General features: G+C 43.6%; 1 protein-coding gene across 1 annotated transcript; it reads right to left on the bottom strand.

The window, feature by feature from the left end:
* Nucleotides 1–2,121: 2,121 nt before the first annotated feature.
* LOC111967644 (PH and SEC7 domain-containing protein 1-like) lies at nt 2,122–19,218 on the bottom strand. Its single transcript, XM_023992837.1, has 8 exons — nt 17,420–19,218; nt 14,057–14,100; nt 5,837–6,030; nt 5,438–5,508; nt 4,256–4,413; nt 3,212–3,356; nt 2,793–2,936; nt 2,122–2,523 (listed from the first exon to the last, which is right to left on the bottom strand). Exons 1-8 carry the CDS (start codon nt 17,645–17,647, stop codon nt 2,257–2,259), a joined length of 1,251 nt encoding a protein of 416 aa, XP_023848605.1. The 5' UTR covers nt 17,648–19,218; the 3' UTR covers nt 2,122–2,256.
* Between the last annotated feature and the right edge of the window lie 862 nt (nt 19,219–20,080).

The following is a 20,080-nucleotide window of genomic DNA, read 5'->3' as shown; positions in this document are numbered from 1 at the left end:
TCCCCTGTCTATAGCCTACAAGGCCCTCCTCACGCATTTCACACGTTACACATACACCCACTACGTTATTCCATATGTCTGTTTTTCAGGTAGCAACAACAGCAAAACATTACTCTGTGACAACATCAACAAATACCTTCAAAGTGAATCATGCTACCAATTTAAAGAAGAATGCCCCTCTCACTCTCTTCAGAATACTTCAGGCCAGGGAGTTGAAATAATGATGGGAATTTGATTATGGTATTGTCCCACCTCGCTAGATCTCCTTTCTCAATCGCATCATTGTTTGATAGATACATAGGCATTTAGACAATACTCAAGATTGTGCTGGTGCCTTTGTTGACCCTTTACATACAGAATACTATGTAAAAACACATGATTATCATAGATCACTTTCAGGACATTTAAATACAGGGAATGTATAATATCAACTCTGTATGTTTATTTTGTGCATATTCACCAGGATATATTGTAAAACGACATATATAATGTATCATACAATATAAGCATAATATAGTACTTGGCAGGTTATTAGAAAACATATGCCATAGGTTTACTATAATAACACTTATGTATAATGACACTTGTAACAGTACAGGGAGAATGTCCAACATCAACAGGTTATTGTAAAATGCTGTACAAATATTGAAAAAACAAGTACATTCAGGGTCTGCCTGGTGAGTGTTAAAACAGGTCTTATAAACGAGTGATTACACAGGGAGTAACAGGGAAGACATGTCAATACAACAGGATTAGTACAAAGACAACATAACCCAAACATTTTTTTCCCCCAAGAAGAAGAAAAAGGCAGAGCTTGATGCAGGCATGCTGAGAAAAAACAACATTCACGCACAGAGTAGTAAAAAGAAGCCTGCTGCAAGACAAAGCTAAAGCAACTGGCTAGGTAGGAGGGTTAACAACTGTTAAAGGGGTAATCTGCAGTTTTGAACAATAACATAGCGGTTACCCTATCACTGATTTGGTAAACAGCTGAGGGATGGGGCTGGCGTTTTGAGGCTATACCATGTTTGTTTACAATTACATTGTTTACAAACAAAGGAGTTAAACAAGTTTATATTTTGGGTTGAACTAAGCTCAATAGGCATCGATAGTTTTATTCTTCAAGAACCAATGGGCATATATATTAATCGCAGATTGCCCCTTTAAGGAAAAGCAATTAAGAAACCATGGGCCTCTCTTGCTGAGAGGATTAAGTACAATTACATTTTTTTTAACTCGTGTGTAGCTGTACAGTAGTAAACTAGTGTGGCTCAAATGACATCAACCACTCTGACAACCCATTTGGAATAGATGATAGAGAGGGGAGCCACAGTTACCCCCTCTCTGAGACAGAGAATATGAGAACATGGGAGCAGAGAGAGAGGGGGCAGAGATTGGAGTGGTCTGAAGTCATGAGAGCACAGTCTCTCGCTCTGACTTGGGCCAGGAGGGAGAGCTGCAACTGAGCCTCCATTGCGGATCCGGGTGTGTAGTGCACTGCCATTCTGATCCACTAGAGCCACCTTGTTGCCATCACATTTGCCCCAAAGAAGAGTTCAGGAGCTGCAAGTACCCTGGTCGTTAGGCTCCCTCATGGAATGTGGACACACCCAGATGTCGTGGGAAAAAAGGGAACGGCAATGCAATGAGTCGAGGATCTAGCTCCTGTTACTACATTATTACAGTACTGTAACACGTGTTCAAATCAATAGCACAGTCATCTGAGACTTAATGTGTCAAACGTGTAAACATGTTTGGTCCCAAATCAGAGGAAAACATTTCAAGAAAAAAGGCTGGAGGAGGGGTTTGTGGGAGAGGTGCTCTGAAAGAAAAGGAAAGAAAAAGATGCTGGATGGGAGTCCTTGTACGGCGGCGTTACTGCTTACGGGAGGAACCTCTGTCTTACCATACGGTATGGTACCGTCTATTAACGTATGCAGCAAGCCTTCTCTGGAATACCTTCTTTCCAAGCTACATGACCTCTCCAACGCTCCTCCCTCCCTCCTGCCCCAACGCACCGCTGGCATTGGCCAGTCATAGGATCTGCACCGCTGCACCTCCCCTATTGGCCGAGGAGATCGGGGGTGCCGGGTGGAGGCGCCATGGGGGGGGGGGGGGGGGGGCATGGTGTATACAGTACACTCTCACCCCTCTCCTTTTCAAGCTCTTATAAGCCCCCTCCACTGGATTTCAAATAAAAACTTGCGCAGGGAGACAAACCTGTCACGTCATCACCACCCGGCGCCCCGCCCTGCCTCACTTCTTGACGGCCTGGCGGTAGCTGTATCTCTGGCCCTCGGTGTGCTTGGAGCCTTTTCCCATGCCACTGCAGCCCACCAGCTCCTTGGTGCTGCTGCCCTGGGACGCCTGGCTTGCCTGGCTAAAGTCCTGCAGTGTGGGGCTGGAATGGGCGCGCTGCAGCCCGTTGTCCTCCAGGATCTGAACCTCGAATACGGACAGGTCATCCTCGCCGCAGCGGATCTTGGTCCGCAGCAGCATGGCGTAGGTACCGTAGCGTGTTTTCTACATGACAGAAGAGGGAGGGGATGGAGGCAGAAGGAGAAAGACGGAGAGGAGGGAAGGGAGAGGGAGATTGAAACAGGTGGTGAGAGAGCACAGGAGACAAGAGGGAGAGTGAGAAAAGGCAAGAAACGCAAAGAGGGGAAGCAGAGGAAGTGAATGAGACAGAAATGCAGTGCTGCATAATTACTTAACGCTCGACTAAATTCCAATTTCTTTCTTTTCCTTTCTGTTGCCTTTTAAAAGTTCACACACTGTCGTCTCGGGCTCACCTCAAACTCCAGGTACTCGTCTCGCTGGCGGTACTCCTCCAGCTCGCGGCCTTTGACCTTTCGGTCTGGAGGATATGAGCGCAGCTCAGCCAGTTCAGTGGAGATGGCCCGGAACCGAGTCTCATGGGACTGGACCTGCTCCTCCTGTAGGCACAGATACTCAGAGTTCAGAGTTCACCACCCATGTCACCTGACCAGGGTGATGGGAAGATAGACGGCCATGCATTTTCTCCCAGAACATCATCATCACTCATGTCAACTCTCTAGGCCTGACTGAGTTCTGTCCTTGTGGACGTTTAAAATAATCACATTTATTCATGAATTTTAAAGAGTGCCTTCAGGGATTTTTAAAATCATGGTGGTGATATGGTATGATCAATTTGATTGGTGATATGATGATATGGTGTGAAGGAGGGTACCTGTGACAGTTTGGAGGTGGAGCTTGGCAGCAGCGGTCGGGCAAATTTCTTCTGTGAACCAATGGCTGCAGGGAAAGGTGGCGCCGAGAACATGGCTGATACCGTATTGATGCGTGTGATCCATGACTGCATCTGCTCTGTGCTTCTATGGTGGACAAAGCACACACGCACAGTGAGTTTGTGAGATCATGTTGCACAAACACAAACCAAGGATGGACTTGCACGCATGCATATACACAACACACACACACACACCACACACACACATTTCAATCCCCACCGCACAGAGCTAACTAAGACATCTTAGTGATTATCATCACGGCTGCTGAATACAAAAAATGCTGCTTTGCTCAGACAGCTCTGCCACAACTCCCTGGACACTGGCTGAGAAAGGAGAGAGACAGAAGTAGGGAGGGAGGGAGAGAGAGAGAGAGAGAAAAGAGAGAAAGGGAGGGAGGGAGAGAGAGAGAGACAGAAGGGGGGAGAGCGAGAGAGAGGGAGAGAGAAAGATAGAAGGGGAAGAGAGAGAGGGAGAGAGAGGAAGGTATCTGGGACAAATGCAGGCTGCAACTGGAGAAGAGCCGGTCCTCCTGGGGGACTGGGACATGTGGCCACGTCATGTGCCTCTGCATCCTGAATTTACACCCCCCCACTGCCCTCCTCCTCCCAAACACAAGCACGCACGCACACACACACAGCAGGAGGTAGCAACAGCCATTATTTGGCTGGTGAGAAGGGGAGAGACTGGGGCGAGACAGGTAGTGCTCAAACAAGGAGACAAGAGGAGGGCGACCTTGCAAATTCAAGCCCAGGTTTATTGACCAAGGTGGATGTGTGCTGTGCAATTAAAAATAAGTTGCAGGATATAGCTCCAAGCCAAAGAATGAACCCTCTAGCATTCAATTGAAAGTGTGTGAACCGAACTCGTAAAAACGAGAGATGGCTCGATCTTACAGGAGTGTGAGAAAGCAAGGTATACGTCAGTCTTTGAGGTGTGTTAAGAACGGATGAGACAAGAACAGTGAAGTGAGGGATGGGACTCACGGTGCCTGGAAGAGGTAGACCCTCCAGTCGGCGGTGCGGAGGTAGAACACATTGGGTCTCTTGCTGTAGTCGGCAGCCCTCATGGCCAGAGAGTGGTGGATGGACACAGCGTTCTTCAGATCTTCGTCCGACAGCTGCTTATCTGGCCGGTACTCTCCCTGCATGGTCAAACAATGACAATCAGCATAAAGTGTGAATGCATCATTATGTCAATATTGACCATCGCATCAGTTCTTCTAACCGCAGGGTAGTGTATTCAATGCCCAGATGGTTCTTTAAGTACCGATAATCTAATTTGGTTGTAATGTGAGAATGTTAAGCATCAGTAAGTTGGCAATGGATGTTATGGTGTGAAATGTCATCAATCATAAAACAAAGCAATTGATTGTAACTGGATTGTGGATGATTGAATCAGGACACTCTAGTAGATAACTGTGTCCCGACCTCTCTTTCTGCAGGATGACTTGTTCTTGGGATGTTACAAAACAAACCATACTAAGGAAAGGGGTCTTTTTGACATCCCAGTAAGGGGCCTTGCCTCTCCCCAAAGCAGACCTGACTGTTGGACCAGAGACCACTGCCCATAGACATACAGTACATAAATCATTGGCACAGCTGCGTCGCAATGGTAACATCTCTGGACGGGACCCTTGCTTCCGTTCAAATTTAGCGAAACACAAGCCCAAGAAGCTGACAGGGCTGCCCGTAACAAAGGCCAGGACCACTGGTCTATACGGGCATAGAGGGCAGTGCCAGGTCTGAGGACTGTAGTCTGAAGGCACTGAACAAAAGACTCAACCTTTGTGAATTATCTCATCCTGATAATATCCACACTCAACAGAGTATGAAAATCCATCCGCATGGTTGGAGAGTGCATCTGTATGAGCAGTTTTAGTATTTCAGTGTGTGTTAATCAAATATTGGTATACGTGTATCACAAATGTTATTGTATATGGGTATGTAACAAAGTGGGATAATCTTAGCAATCTTTTGGGGGGGTTTCTTTGGTGCAGAAACTGTAAAAAGTAAAAAGTGATTGGACTTGGAAGTCTTTTTGAGACTTTTCAGAACATTTTGCCATGTTCTGTGGTGTGGAACAGTGAAAGTCTCGTGAGATCATAAAGTGGGACAGAAGTGGCAGAGGTTTCGTCACACCTGCTCCCGTCGGCAGGAGCTGCTCACCTTCTGTAGGTAGAGAATCAGCCCTTTCAGAATGCCATAGAACGTCTTCCATCCTCTTTTCCCACGCGGTGCTGTTACCAGGAGAATAGTTAGGTCAAAACTCAGGTCAGCTTCAAATGTCCATACTAACATCAGACCTATCAGACCTCAATACATTGCTTCATACTAAGTGGTAGGAATTATACGATTTGCTGTATGTGGACCACAAGAAATATACTGTAGCTGCTGCTAAAGTAACAGCAAAAGACTAAATGAGTAGGATTAACAAATAAACAGCGATGAGGATAGGGAGGGGATAGGAGGTTTGACACATTCTATGATGACTTATAGGGGTCAATATTTGTATTTTTTTTTTTTACCAATGAGCTATAAATGTATGTATATGGTTTTGGCACGTACTTCTTTTGCCGTCTGAGTCGGCGTGCACCTTGCGCACCAGGAAGCCGTTCTTGTACAGCAGGGCTCCTGAGGGCTGGGCCATGGCCACTAGGGGTTTCCCGCCGCTGGCCATGCTCTTCATGGGTTTAGAGGTGGAGTCTGCCTGGCTGGTGTCCCCCAGCTCTGAGAAAGACTTCCGCATCTCCTCCTCGTCGCTATAGCGACAAGAAACAGAAGGGTGAGAAACCTGGTTACTATTTTACCACGCCTCCATGGCAAGACATCAACCAATCCCGTTCAACCAATCACTTTCCATCCATCTCACTCTGTGACCGTCCATTATAAGATAGGATGAGAGAGAGTAGTTTCAATGGCAGAACACATAGGCCTATTCAAAGTCCCTCTTCCGGTTATAATGTGCATTTTGTCATCTACCAACATGTCTAAAGTGAAGTGTGTGGGTATAGCCTTGGTTATATAACATATGTACAAAGCACAATTCTACCTAGGGGGAACCTGAGTGAATGATAGTGTTTCTTCCTCTTCAAAGCCTTAATTTGCTGTCTTCCCTTCTTCCCTCCCTCCTTCCCTCCACCATTTCTTTGTGATTTCCTCCTGGTCTCTAGAGAACCAGTCCACTCTCCTTGATCAAAACACACCGCAGCAGGAGAGTGACACGATCGATCGCATGGCAGCTTTGAGGTGAAAAACAACGGCATTTTGTTCCACTAGGGACTTCCTATCTCTGAGATAAATTTCAGACTTGTCACTGACCTTTTCAGTGGCATGTTTCCCCAATGTTTGTGAGAGGAACCCCTCCAAAATGGTGAAAAGTAGTACTTTCCCAAATACGAAACTAGCTCAAACAAAACAAATAAATGGGTTACAATTGATGTGTTATTAGAAAACTATACAATGTCTGTGGTTATCAGTGCACGCTGTTAATATAACTGTATCTGTATCCTAGTATACAGTTGATTGTCATCCCTATACCAGTGAAGGCTGGTGGAAGGAGGATGGCTTATTGTAATGGTTGAAACAGAATGAGTGGAAAGGTATCAAACACATGGTTTCCATTCCAATTGGTTTCCATGTGTTTGACGCCATCCCATGTGTTTAATATCATTCCATTACAGTCATTACAAAGAGCATGTCCTCCGACTGAAGTGACACCTCCACTGGTCTATACTGTACATAGAGCCAGGAGGTTTTCCTGATCACATGGCCTGAAAGGAAAAACTCTGTTCGTAGTTATACATAGGCTATAATTATAGGGCCCAGAGTTTTTCTTCTTCATGTCACAAGGTCAGGAAAAACTCTTGGCACTGCCTACTAATTGTATTCAAACCTTGGCTTCCTACTATGTCTAGGATTTGGAGATCGTTTCAGCTCTCTGTTACATACCCCGTCAGAGCAGCCATGAGGAGCCATTTCTCTTAACGAGAGCTTAGCAGCTGAGGATCAGCTCTCTCAACTCTCGAACTGAGTGTTATTATAGAGGAGTTCGTCCAGCGATGTCACGTTAGGTCCCACTGGGCACAGACATCAGTTTAACGTCTAGTTTTGATATACAGTGGGGAGAACAAGTATTTGATACACTGCCGATTTTTCAGGTTTTCCTACTTACAAAGCATGTAGAGGTCTGTAATTTTTTATCATAGGACCACTTCAACTGTGAGGACGGAATCTAAAACAAAAATCCAGAAAATCACTTGTAGATTTTTAAGTAATTAATTTGCATTTTATTGCATGACATAAGTATTTGATCACCTACCAACCAGTAAGAATTCCGGCTCTCACAGACCTGTTAGTTTTCTTAAGAAGCCCTCCTGTTCTCCACTCATTACCTGTATTAACTGCACCTGTTTGAACTCGTTACCTGTATAAAAGACACCTGTCCACACACTCAATCAAACAGACTCCAACCTCTCCACAATGGCCAAGACCAGAGAGCTGTATAAGGACATCAGGGATAAAATTGTAGACATGCAACAGGCTGGGATGGGCTACAGGACAATAGGCAAGCAGCTTGGTGAGAAGGCAACACTGTTGGCGCAATTATTAGAAAATGGAAGAAGTTCAAGATGACGGTCAATCACCCTCGGTCTGTGGGCTCCATGCAAGATCTCACCTCGTGGGGCATCAATGATCATGAGGAAGGTGAGTTATAGCCCAGAACTACAAGGCAGGACCTGGTCAATGACCTGAAGAGAGCTGGGACCACAGTCTCAAAGAAAACCATTAGTAACACACTACACCGTCATGGATTAAAAATCCTGCAGCGCACGCAAGGTCCACCTGCTCAAGCCAGCGCATGTCCAGGCCCGTCTGAAGTTTGCCAATGACCATCTGGATGATCCAGAGGAGGAATGGGAGAAGGTCATGTGGTCTGATGAGACAAAAATAGAGCTTTTTGGTCTAAACTCCACTCGCCGTGTTTGGAGGAAGAAGAAGGATGAGTACAACCCCAAGAACACCATCCAACCGTGAAGCATGGAGGTGGAAACATCATTCTTTGGGATGCTTTTCTGCAAAGGGTACAGTGACTGCACCGTATTGAGGGAGGATGGATGGGGCCATGTATCGCGAGATCTTGGCAACAACCTCCTCCCTCAGTAAGAGCATTGAAGAGGTCGTGGCTGGGTCTTCCAGCATGACAACGACCCGAACACACAGCCAGGGCAACTAAGGAGTGCGCGTAAGAAGCATCTCAAGTCCTGGAGTGGCCTAGCCAGTCTCCAGACCTGAACCCAATAGAAAATCTTTGGAGGGAGCTGAAAGTCCGTATTGCCCAGCGACAGCCCGAAACCTGAAGGATCTGGAGAAATCTGTATGGAGGAGTGGGCCAAAATCCCTGCTGCAGTGTGTGCAAACCTGGTCAAGAACTACAGGAAACGTATGATCTCTGTAATTGCAAACAAAGGTTTCTGTACCAAATATTAAGATCTGCTTTTCTGATGTATCAAATACTTATGTCATGCAATAAAATGCAAATTAATTACTTAAAAATCATACAATGTGATTTTCAGGATTTTTGTTTTAGATTCCGTCTCTCATAGTTGAAGTGTACCCATGATAGAAATTACAGACCTCTACATGCTTTGTAAGTAGGAAAACCTGCAAAATCGGCAGTGTATCAAATACTTGTTCTCCCCACTGTACATTTGGTTGAGTTGTCAACTAACGTGAATTCAATGTGAAATCAACAACAAAAAAATGTACCATGTCATTGGATAAGCATCGAGGCATTCAGTTACTGTTTAATTGAACGTTACAATGGGCAAAATGAGTGACCTAAGCGACTTCGAGCGTGAAATGATCGTCGGTGCCAGACACGCCGGATCCAGTATCTTAGAAACGGCTGCCGTCCTGGGCTTTCTACGCACAACAGTGTGTCGGGTTTCCTGAGAATGGTGCGACAAACAAAAAACATCCAGTCAGCGGCTGCCCTGTGAGCAAAAACAGCTTGTTGATGAGAGAGGTCAAAGGAGAATGGCAAGATTTGTTCAAGCCAACAGGCGGGCCACAAAGAGACAAATAACGGCGCAGCACAACAGTGGTGTGCAGAACGGCATCTTTGAACGCACAACTCGTCCACTATGTTCGACTCTTATCAGTTAAAACAAGAAGAAGCGGCTCCAGTGGGCCCGCGATCACCAACACTGGACATTTGAGAAGTGGAAAAACATTGCCTGGTCCGACAAATCCCGGTTCCTGTTGTGTCATGCTGATGGCAGAGTCAGGATTTGGCATAAGCAGCATGAGTCCATGGACCCATCCTGCCTGGTGTCAACGGTACAGGCTGGTGGCAGTGGTGTACTGCCGTCCAATCTGCAGCAACTGCATGATGCCATCCGCCTCAGCATGTACCAACTTCCCTGTGGAACATTTCTGACTTGTAAAATCCATGCCTTGAAGAATTTAGGTTGTTCTGGAGGCAAAGGGTGGTTGGACCTGGTACTAGATGGGTGTACCAAATAAACTGGCCGGTGAGTGTAGTTTGGAATTTTGAGGCAGGTTCAAATAATGATCACTCTAGTTCCACTCAAGATGAAGATACTGTACTTAGTTTAAACCATTTACACCACATCCCCCCCTTACTTATATGATAATCCTACAAACGTGGTTGGGCTGCTGCTAACATATTTTTGTGGGATAATCTGGACCTGACGCAGCAGTTAAGAGGATAGCTCATTTTAAGAGCTGAACCTTTCCTATAATGTTTCCCAATACTAGTCAGTTAATCAACCAAATATCAGTCAAACCCAGTTTAAAACAAGGACTACACTTGTTACCTCAGTTTCACCTGTGTAAAAGTTCACCAAACAGACATGCAAACCACCATCAAAATGGACTCCCTTGGAAACCTTTGAGATTAAGATATGAATAACCAGCAGTACACAACAACATCTCTATATGAGTGAGAGAGAGAGCAGGATGGAGAGCTAGTGAGAGCTGGTGAGCATGTGTCTCAGAGTTCTAGCCTGTTGCCTGGTAACTGCTGGCCTGCGTGAATCGCACTATACACTGTGACAAAGTAAAGGGAGAGAGAGAGCGAGAGAGAGAGAGAGAGAGAGCGTGAGAGGGGATGGACGGAAATAGGGGAGCGAGCAAGATAGACAGAAAACAAAAGCCTAGAAAGACAAAGCTGATATAGGAGGTAGGAGCCATAATAAAGAGGGGATAGGTGAGATAGAAGGAGAGGAGAGGAGGATGGGGTGGTGATGTGTAGGGGGAAGAGAGGGAACAGGTTGATTAGGTCTGGGGCTGGGCTGGCAGACTTGCACGGCAGGCTGGGATGTGTGATGACATTGCTGCACCAGTAGCTAACATGGACACAATAGTCTTGTCACACCTATGACACTTTCCCATTAAAACACATATGACGCGTGACAAAATACAGTATCAGTGTTCCTGTATACTGTTGAGGTCAGGTGAAATAGGGCACCCAATGCAGAGCAGAATTAATCACAACGCCTGACATACATTACCGTGATGATAGAAAGCATTTCATCCATGGAAATGGTTCAGCTTTTATTTTAGTCCTCAAAATAATCATTATCGTAACCAAAATCTATCAAAATCATCATTATGCAAATGAGCTACTGATGTAGCTGTAGGTGCTATTTGCATGGTCCCTTATAAATAAATGAATAAATAAATCATTTAAATCATTGGACTGGTATATTGGTATTATTATGAGAATGTTTTTCAGAAGCCTGGTGGTGTCTATATTCTAATGCCAGTGAAATGGGTTCTTCTTATTCCTTCTTCTAACAGGTGATAGGAGCCAGCAGGAGAGGATACAATGGAAGACAGGATGATTATAGAGAAAATAGCCTAATTAAAGGTGCACTACGCAGAAATCGCTCCACCATTTAGTGGTTGCAAAAATTCTAACAGTTTGCTTAATTTCAGTTTATGTGACAATACAACATAGAGCATGTCGAGATCATTGTACCATCTAAAACTGCTGTGAAATATATTTTCAATTACCAAAATATTATATTTTCAGCTGTTTGAAGCTGGTGTACAAAACTGAAAGTAAGATGCAAAAAACTTAAGAACCATATGCATAGAAATAGCACACATAGAACAGATATACCACTTCTTAAACTTGCTTTCAATGAGAATGATGATCTATTACTCACATTTCTATGTGCATTTGGTTGGGTTGCTCTAAAAGTTATATATTGCAGCTTTAATTAAAAAAAATTAAATCAACAATGGCATATTTTCAATGAACTCTGAAGCTCTTCCAACTATTGTATTTTTTCACAACTGACGCCAGACATATTGACATAGTAAGGCGTGTAGCCTAGTGGTTAGAGTGTTGGGCCAGTAACTGAAAGGTTGCTGGATCGAATCCCCCGAGCTGACAAGGTAAAAATCTGTTGTTCTGCCCCAGAACAAGGCAGTTAACCAACTGTTAGGCTGTCATTGTTCTTAACTGACTTGCCTAGTTAAATTAACAAAAGTGTGTCAAGTATATAAAGGATATTTCATGCTGAAACCCTCATATTAAACACCAGTGGTGTTGATGGTTTATATTTAGGATAATGTTTTACAGTTTTGTCATTCTATATTGTTTTATATAATCTTATTAGATTGACAAATATATATTTTAAACGTGATAAGACCACACAGAGGGCTAGAGTTAATTACAGACATAATCTGAAGTGCCCAAAAAGGCCACTAAAATTCCGTATATTCCTTGAAAGTTTCCAAAATTCTGTTAATTTACTGGTAAACTTAAAGTTTCCAGTAATATACTCTCCCCTTGCCACCCTAGATTTGAGTCAATAAGGGAGGAGAGCAGGATTAGCAGAATAAAAGAATAATAAAGCAGATGGACCTCGTTTCCCTTTCTCTCTATTTCCTGTTCTATTATATTGTTATTCCTCTCTCTCTCCCTCCTTCCTTCTATCTCTCTCTCTCTCCCTTTCTCTCCCTCCCTCTCTCTCCCCCCTCTCTCTCTCTCTCCCTCTCCCTCTCTCTCTCTCCTTCTGTATTCTCTCTCTACTTCCTCTCTATTCCCTTTCATTATTTTCTATGTTTCCCTCATTCTCTCTTTTCTCTCTCTATCCCTCCCTCTCTCTCTTTCTCTTTTTATGGGTAACATGATGCCCACCCTCATTTCTCTCTGAACCCCCAGAGCTTCTCCCCACGCCCACGCACACTCCCGCGCTGAATGAGGAAGTGTGTGTGTGTGTGTTTGAGTGTGCGTGTGCGCAGAACATGTGGGCGCATCCACCTGCATTGGCAAGAGTGGGTATGTGCACTGTCTCTCTCTCTCTGTCGGCTATCTAGAGGTGCAGAAAATCTATCCGTGTTTGTGTAATCACATGTACACATGTTCAATGGTGATAGTTTATGCATGCATGTATTCAAGGGTTTATGTGCCTACTACAGTATCTGTATGGATGTTTCTAAAAATGACTACTCTATCGTCGGCCTCTTGTCCCCGGCATCTTGGCCATGTATTTTAATTGGCAGTCTGTTTCTATGGAGATGTTTGAACTGGATTGCCTCTCCCTTTGTAGATCTGTTCCCAGACCTGTTTCTTTGACCACATTTCAGTCAGCTGATCCAGGATTGCTGCTATTTTGAGGAAGTTAGTGGGAGGCTGTGGTCATACCTTTGTACAGGATGCAACGAGGACCCTTTAATGGAATGATAGGTGTGTGCGTGTGCGCGAGTGTGTGTGTTCAGAAGTGCATGTTTATGCTTGCGCTGGAACACAGAGGCAAGAGCAGAACGGTAGCTATGGAGCTGTAGCCATGGTGCTGTAACTATGGCAACACAGCTTGGAAAGCCAGCAACTGAATTGGCATCTCTGAATCACAGTGGGCTGAGATCCAGAATAGCAACCCTTGACACACAAATGTTTCCATCACAACCCGACAACATGCACATCATTAATAAGGATGCTAACAAATCTATCAATACTCTTCACTGTCCAAATACTATTTGAGTGTGTGTGGACTCTGGGTGAACTTGTGTGTGTGTGTGTGTGTGTGTGTGTGTGTGTTGTGTGTGTGTGTGTGTGTGTGTGTGTGTGTGTGTGTGTGTGTGTGTGTGTGTGTGTGTGTGTGTGTGTGTGTGTGTGTGTGTGTGTGTGTCAGAACACACACATACCCATTCACACACTCAAAATACACCTAAATGCACAAATATTGTATGTAGAGTACCAGACAAAAGTTTGTACACACCTACTCATTCTACGGTTTTTCTTTATTTGGACTATTTTCTACATTGCAGAATAATAGTGAAGACATCAGAACTATGATATAATACATATGGAATCATGTAGTAACCAAAAAAGTGTTATATTTGAGATTATTCAAAGTAGCCACCCTCTGCCTTGATGACAGCTTTGCACACTCTTGGCATTCTCTCAACCAGCTTCATGAGTTAGTCACCTGGAATGAATTTTAATTAACAGGTGTGCCTTGTTTTGTGGAATTTCTTTCCTTCTTAATGCGTTTGAGCCAATCAGTTGTGCTGTGAAAACGTAGGGATGGAAACTTTGAAGAATCTAAAGTATAAAATATATTTTGATTTGTTTAACACTTTTGGTTACTACATGATTCCATATGTGTTATTTCATAGTTTTGATGTATTCACTATTATTCTACAATGTAGAAAATAGTCAACATAAAGAAAAAGCCTTGAATGAGTAGGTGTGTCCAAACTGGTACTGTAGATAACAAGGCATGCAGGCATTGAAGTGGAACTCACATTGTCCATTGAAGCTTCTCATTCTTGATTGAGTTGTACAGGGCCTGTGGAAGAAAAACAGAGTAATACACCCGTTAGATAATAATGACAAATAGTACACAGATTCACCTGGTAGAAACTAATGGCTGAATCCATCAATCAATAAACTATTTAGTCGTAAAGCCAATTAACCATCAATCAATCAATAGTTTTGTCTCCTTCCTGTCAAGAATCCTCTTTGTCATGGGGCAAAATTAAGTTTGAGCACTGCATGCTCAATTAATGTGAGTCTATGGAATAACGCAGCAGGCAAAATAGGATTTTTAAGAAAAAGCAAGTGTTTCTGTGTGCATCCTCATTGATAAATTCAACAGGCTTTTGGAGAGTGTCTGCATTTCGCTTCGCTCTCCCATAAATCTCCTGTGACAGCCAAGCGATTTAGACATTCCTATTCAAATCCAGCCCCTTTACTGACAATGGGATATGCCAGCGGAATATGATCAACCGTTTAGCACTGAGGTTCTGTGAAAGGACTGTAGAGGTAGTGGAGTGCAGAGTTATCAGCCCCTGATGGTAAATTCATATCAAAGCCTAGTAGGGATGGGACTGATGGACAACTGTGACAGCTGACATGATGGAGAGGACTCTAGCAGGAAGTACATCATCACCACTACTGTCCCTCCCACATCCTCTGAATTCGGGGAAAATATACAATGGTGTACCGATTAAGGAGACAGGACACCATTATCAATACAATACACCAGTGTTGATAGAAAGACAGGACAAATGGCTGTCATGGGTAGTAGGTCTTATCTGCCATTTTAAATCAGTGTTGGCTTTATTTATTAATAATACATTCTGTCTGATTAAGAAACGGATGCGGATGATGTTCAATTAAATTGAATCATTCGAGTTGATTGACTGTTGGCGTTGGATTTCACCAACTATTCTAGAAATAATATTGCGGTGTGGTTTCTCAGTCAAACCCATTGAAATGAACAATGTGTTTGATGCAGTGTGTCCAATAAAACAAGTGTTCTAAGTTCCCTATTAAACGGTCCCTAACTGAAATACTTGAATGTCAGAGTTTATGAGTATTCATGAGCAGCCAGACCATGTAGATTTTCGGTTCTGGGCTGACTCAAATTTCTCATTGCTATGGAGACAAACTGTATCAAATTGAAAATCAAACTGTGTTCCAAGCTTCATGAATATTAATATTCAGCGCAGATACGGTGGGAAGCAGCTTCCCATCTTTGTGGGAAGCTGGTGTTGGCACATTTCAAAGCCTCATTTACATGCAATCTTTTGTATAGCACAAAATTCTTCAACATAAAATCTGGGGGTGAATTTGTGAACCTGAAAAACAGATGGATTGATCTGCTGTTGCTAGTAGCAACAGTGACTACGACCATGGTGGCTCATTGAGAAATCTCATTAACTTGGGATTCATGGTTATGTTTTAGTCAATTATTGGTTTCTACATATATACACTTAAATGTAATTACAATTCCTGTTTATTTGTTTCTGATTGGAAAACCAGGCAAATTGAACCAAAAGCACAACATAAAAGTAAGCTGTATATCTCATATCTCAGACATACTGTTTACAGTGAGCTCCAAAACTATTGGGACAGTGACACATTATTTGTTGTTTTGGCTCTGTACTCCAACACTTTGGATTTGAAATGATACAATGACTACGATTTTAAGGTGCAGACTGTCAGCTTTAATTTGAGGGTATTTTCATCCATATCGGGTGAACCGTTTAGAAATTACAGCACTTTTTGTAAACACTTCTACACAAATGTGGATAATACCATGATTACGAATAATCCTGAATGAATTGTGAATAACGATTAGTGAGAAAGTTACAGATATCATACTCCCCCAAAAATGATAACCTCCCCTGTTATTGGAATGGTGAGAGGTTAGCATGCCTTGGGTGTATGATATTTGTGCATCACTCATCATTATTAACGATTAATTTAGGACTGTAATCATGATAGCATCCACATTAATGTAGAAATATTTAGAAACATTTTATATTCTTATTTATAATAACTCCAAAATGGCACAATACATTATTTACCATTAATTTCTATTGGGCACAAAATTATCGGAAGCACAACCAAAACAAACAGCAAATGCATCCAACACATTTGTAGAGCCACAAGCTTGATGTAATCATTGTATGCTAGGAATATGGGACCAAATACTTAACTTTTGACTGCTTTAATATACATATAAGTGAATTTGTCCAAATACTTCTGGTCCCCTAAAATGGAGGGACTATGTATAAAAGTGCAGTAATTTCTAAACGGTTCACCCGATATGGCTGAAAATTAAATCTGACAGTCTGCCCTTTCACCTCATAGTCACTGAATCATTTCAAATACAAAGTGCTGGACTACAGAGCCAAAACAACAAGAAATGTGTCACTGTCCCAATACTTTTGGAGCTCACTGTATCTATGTATATCTCAGAATACAGTACTGTTCATCCAAACTCCATTAGCTAGCAAGATAGATTATCTCAAACCCAGGGTCCAAAATACGCCTTCTTACCGAAAAGGCTATATCTTCATTAGGGAAGTATACATAATTACTGTAGTAGTATGTTGGAATGAGATCAAGCTAAGAGAGACTGATGCTGATAAACACATTACACTGGTCCTGACTGCCAAGGAGACTGTGGAAGGGAGTCTAATGTAATGAAGATGAGGGGGGAGTTAATGGTGGAATAAGTGAAACGTATGGGGAGGACCTGTCAGAACCAGAAGAGGAGGTGAGGAGGGGGGAGAGAGAGGGTGAGGAGTGGGGGGAGAGGCGTAATCAGTGCCATTAGGAACAACTGGCCTCATTCAGATCAGGATGGATGTTCGTCACCTTCACCTACGAGCTACGTCAGCGTCACACGGCACCAGGGCAGCAAATGAGAGTTAGCCTTGAGGGCTGGTGTTAGCACCGGTTACTACACACATCATGCAGTAGCCTAGGTTACGGAAGGGCCTGTCAGCCTGGTGAACACCTAATCTGCAATGTACTCAACTAACAAATAATTCACAACCACATTTGGTCCATAAACTGCATATAGAAATGAATGAATCTGTGGATGTACAAGGTTGCATTGTCTATGATTGTCTATGATTGTCTCGTTCCCTAAATTCCACACATTTACAGTATATAAAGTCCTAGGCATGGCATTTTACATTATGTTGACATGACAGCAATGCACAATGTAATCAGAAATAAGAAAACCCTATGATTCTGAATGCTTAAAACCCAACCCCACTCACTTTAACCCATGCAAACACAACCAAAGTAAGTGTTGAACAGTGAAACATGGTTCACACCAGGTTGGGCTATGTTAGTTGCAGTCTTACCCGGGTGGCACATTGTACCTTCTTCCTCTTGCGGGCCTGCGGGTGGTTCTGTCCATCCTGGGCCTTGCCCAGCAGGTCTGGGAACATAAGGGGCTTCAGGGAGCGCGAGCGGGGTGTTCGGGGGTAGCGGAATGGGTCAATCATACGGAAGTCTCGCCCATAGCGGACCGAGCACAGGGATCGTGAGCGCAGGCGCCCTGCCGAGTGCAGGCTGTTGACACCAATCATGACCCCTGGGGGTGATGGAACACAGCAGGTAGCACGGGACTAGAGGTCAATTGCCCCAGGTTAGGCAGTCAGTTAGCGTGGACACGGAGAAAGGTACACACTGGACAGAGTCAGAACGTCTTGTCTTTCTTCGCAAAATGTCTTCTTTCGTTCAGAGAGTTACACAGTACAGCATGGCCGAGAAAAAAATTGAAAAAAGGGTCTGTCAGTCTGTGTTGGCAGCTCCTAGGTACAATAGAGAGACTGAGGGCCAAGCAGTTGAGTGACAGTTCCAAGAAGACCGGCACAGGAAGCAGACAGCCACGGTGCCAGAGATCATCAAGCTATATCCTCTACACACACACACACATCAGGTAATCCGGAATCTGATCAACACCTCACAGGCAAAACCCAAAGTTCCAGGGCTTTAATAATGGATGATCGGACAGGTCATCTATAAAACATGTGCCGATTGGACGATTCCTTCACTGCCACTCACTGTATTCCCAAGGTACACCATCCACAGGTGATCAGTTAACACTTGTTGGATCAGATGCTGATTGAATTGATCCTCCGGGAGGTTTGATAGTCTTTCGAGTCCTATCGGGAGAACACAGTAGAATCTCTCAAACTGATCCCTAAACAGCCGGCCTTCTGTTCCCCTTCTGCCCAGCTAAAACAGCATGCCACGTTGCCTCCAGAAATGGCTCTGATCCAATTGGCCAACTTTTGACCAGTGGCGTAACTGCGGGTGACAGATACGTACACACACTCACACCAAAACACACACACACAATGACACGCTCGCAGATGGTGCGCGACACTTGCAGAGGTGTGAAAGGACAGCCAGCATGAAACAGATGGGTGCAAAGGGTGGAAATTAAGAGGTAAAAAGGGCACAGGCTCTCACACACACATACGTCCTTGTGCTCATATAAACACACACACACAAACACACACAATGTAAAGGGTCAACAGAGGACAATCTTCTTGAGCAAATATTCCAAAAAGCACTCTCGATTGCGTCACTTGCCCCGGAGAGATGAACAAAAAGAAATGAAGAAACAGGAGAAAAATGTAAGGAACAACTGACTGACTAGGCCAAAGTCCAGGTAAAAGAGAAAAGGAGAATGACACTGTCAGGGAAAGAGGTGCAGTAGAACCCCCTGGTTCAGTCTTATCCAGTAGAGGAAAGGGGGCTATATCCTGTTGCTCCCAGTGTAAAAATGGGCACCCTTCTGTCTGTCAGTCAGAATGGAGTGGTTACTACCCCTCTATTTTAGGAGATCAGCATCCGTCCATCTGTCCAGGACCCTTGTCAGCATCTATTTTTAACACCTTGTTCTTCTAGATCACGTCTTGTCTCGCTCCCACTTTTCACCGGTTCCAAATCTCTTCCCATTGTGCCATCTGGAGGGGGAGGTTTAGAGTAAAGCTTGCCCTCCTGCTGTTGTCTTTCACACCTTGTTTCTCTCTGTCTTTCGCTTGTCTATCTTTCACCGTTCTGTTTTTGGTTCTGTGTCTTTCTGCTGCTGTGGAGGAGAGCTGCCAGAGTCGTACTGAGGAAAGAAACCAGACAGCGACTGTGAATGTGCTCTCTTTCTCTCGCTCGCATGCGCACCTCCCTCCATCCCTCCCCTCTCTGTTGGGAGCAAATCACAGCCTTCAAACTCCCTCCTCCAGTCACACACACACACACAAGCCTCAATATACTTTGAATGGTAACTAGCATTCAGTGCTTGTCTCAGTGAGAGAGAGCGGTAAGGTGAGGGAAGGTGAGAGATGGTTTGAATCAGCATGTGTGTTTTCTTTTGTGTGTGTATGTGTGTGCAGGGTTGGGTAGGTTACTTTCTAAATGTAATCCGTTACAGTTACTAGCTACCTGTCCAAAGTTGTAATCAGTAACATAACTTTTGGATTGCCCAAACTCAGTAATGTAATCGGATTACATTCAGCTACTTTTAGGTTACTTTCCCCTTAACAGGTATTAGAAGAAGACAAAAATGTATGTTACCAATTGAACAACATCTATTTCAGGTTGAATCAATGTTAAAGTTTACATAGCTGGCCATATATCGATGTTAAATTTGACTTTATGGGTTGGTTATGTAGGATTCTTCTAACACATCGCTTTCTACTACATATAATAATTTGATTAAATTATACCTTTACATTAAAAACCAAAGTTTATCAGAATTACAGTCAATCCAATAAATGTTATTCCCCTTGATCTTCAAGAATAGGACTTGGATAGATTCTAGATTAGCCAAATTGTTTTACCTGAGCATAACCCCAAAACGAAGGACTTATTATGCCAGCCCTACTCTTTTGTTTATGATTTTGTTGTCATGGAGGACTGACTGGGCTCAATGATTCGAGTTGAAAAATGAATGCTGCACTCATGGAATGGCATGCTTTGAGCACTACTGAAAAGTGCCATTTACATGTGAAAAA

Source organism: Salvelinus sp. IW2-2015, linkage group LG8, assembly GCF_002910315.2.
Source record: "Salvelinus sp. IW2-2015 linkage group LG8, ASM291031v2, whole genome shotgun sequence".
NCBI lineage: Eukaryota > Metazoa > Chordata > Actinopteri > Salmoniformes > Salmonidae > Salvelinus > Salvelinus sp. IW2-2015.
Note: the sequence above shows the minus strand (reverse complement) of the source record. Positions and strands in the feature narration are given on the sequence as shown.

Coding starts and splice junctions, on each gene's coding strand:
- LOC111967644 (XM_023992837.1), bottom strand. CDS start 17,647: ATGATTGGTGTCAACAGCCTGCACTCGGCAGGGCGCCTGCGCTCACGA. Junction 6,031..14,056: donor GAGAAGCTTCAATGGACAAT/GTGAGTTCCACT, acceptor TTGTCGCTATAG/CGACGAGGAGGAGATGCGGA. Junction 2,524..2,792: donor ACGAGTACCTGGAGTTTGAG/GTGAGCCCGAGA, acceptor TCTGTCATGTAG/AAAACACGCTACGGTACCTA.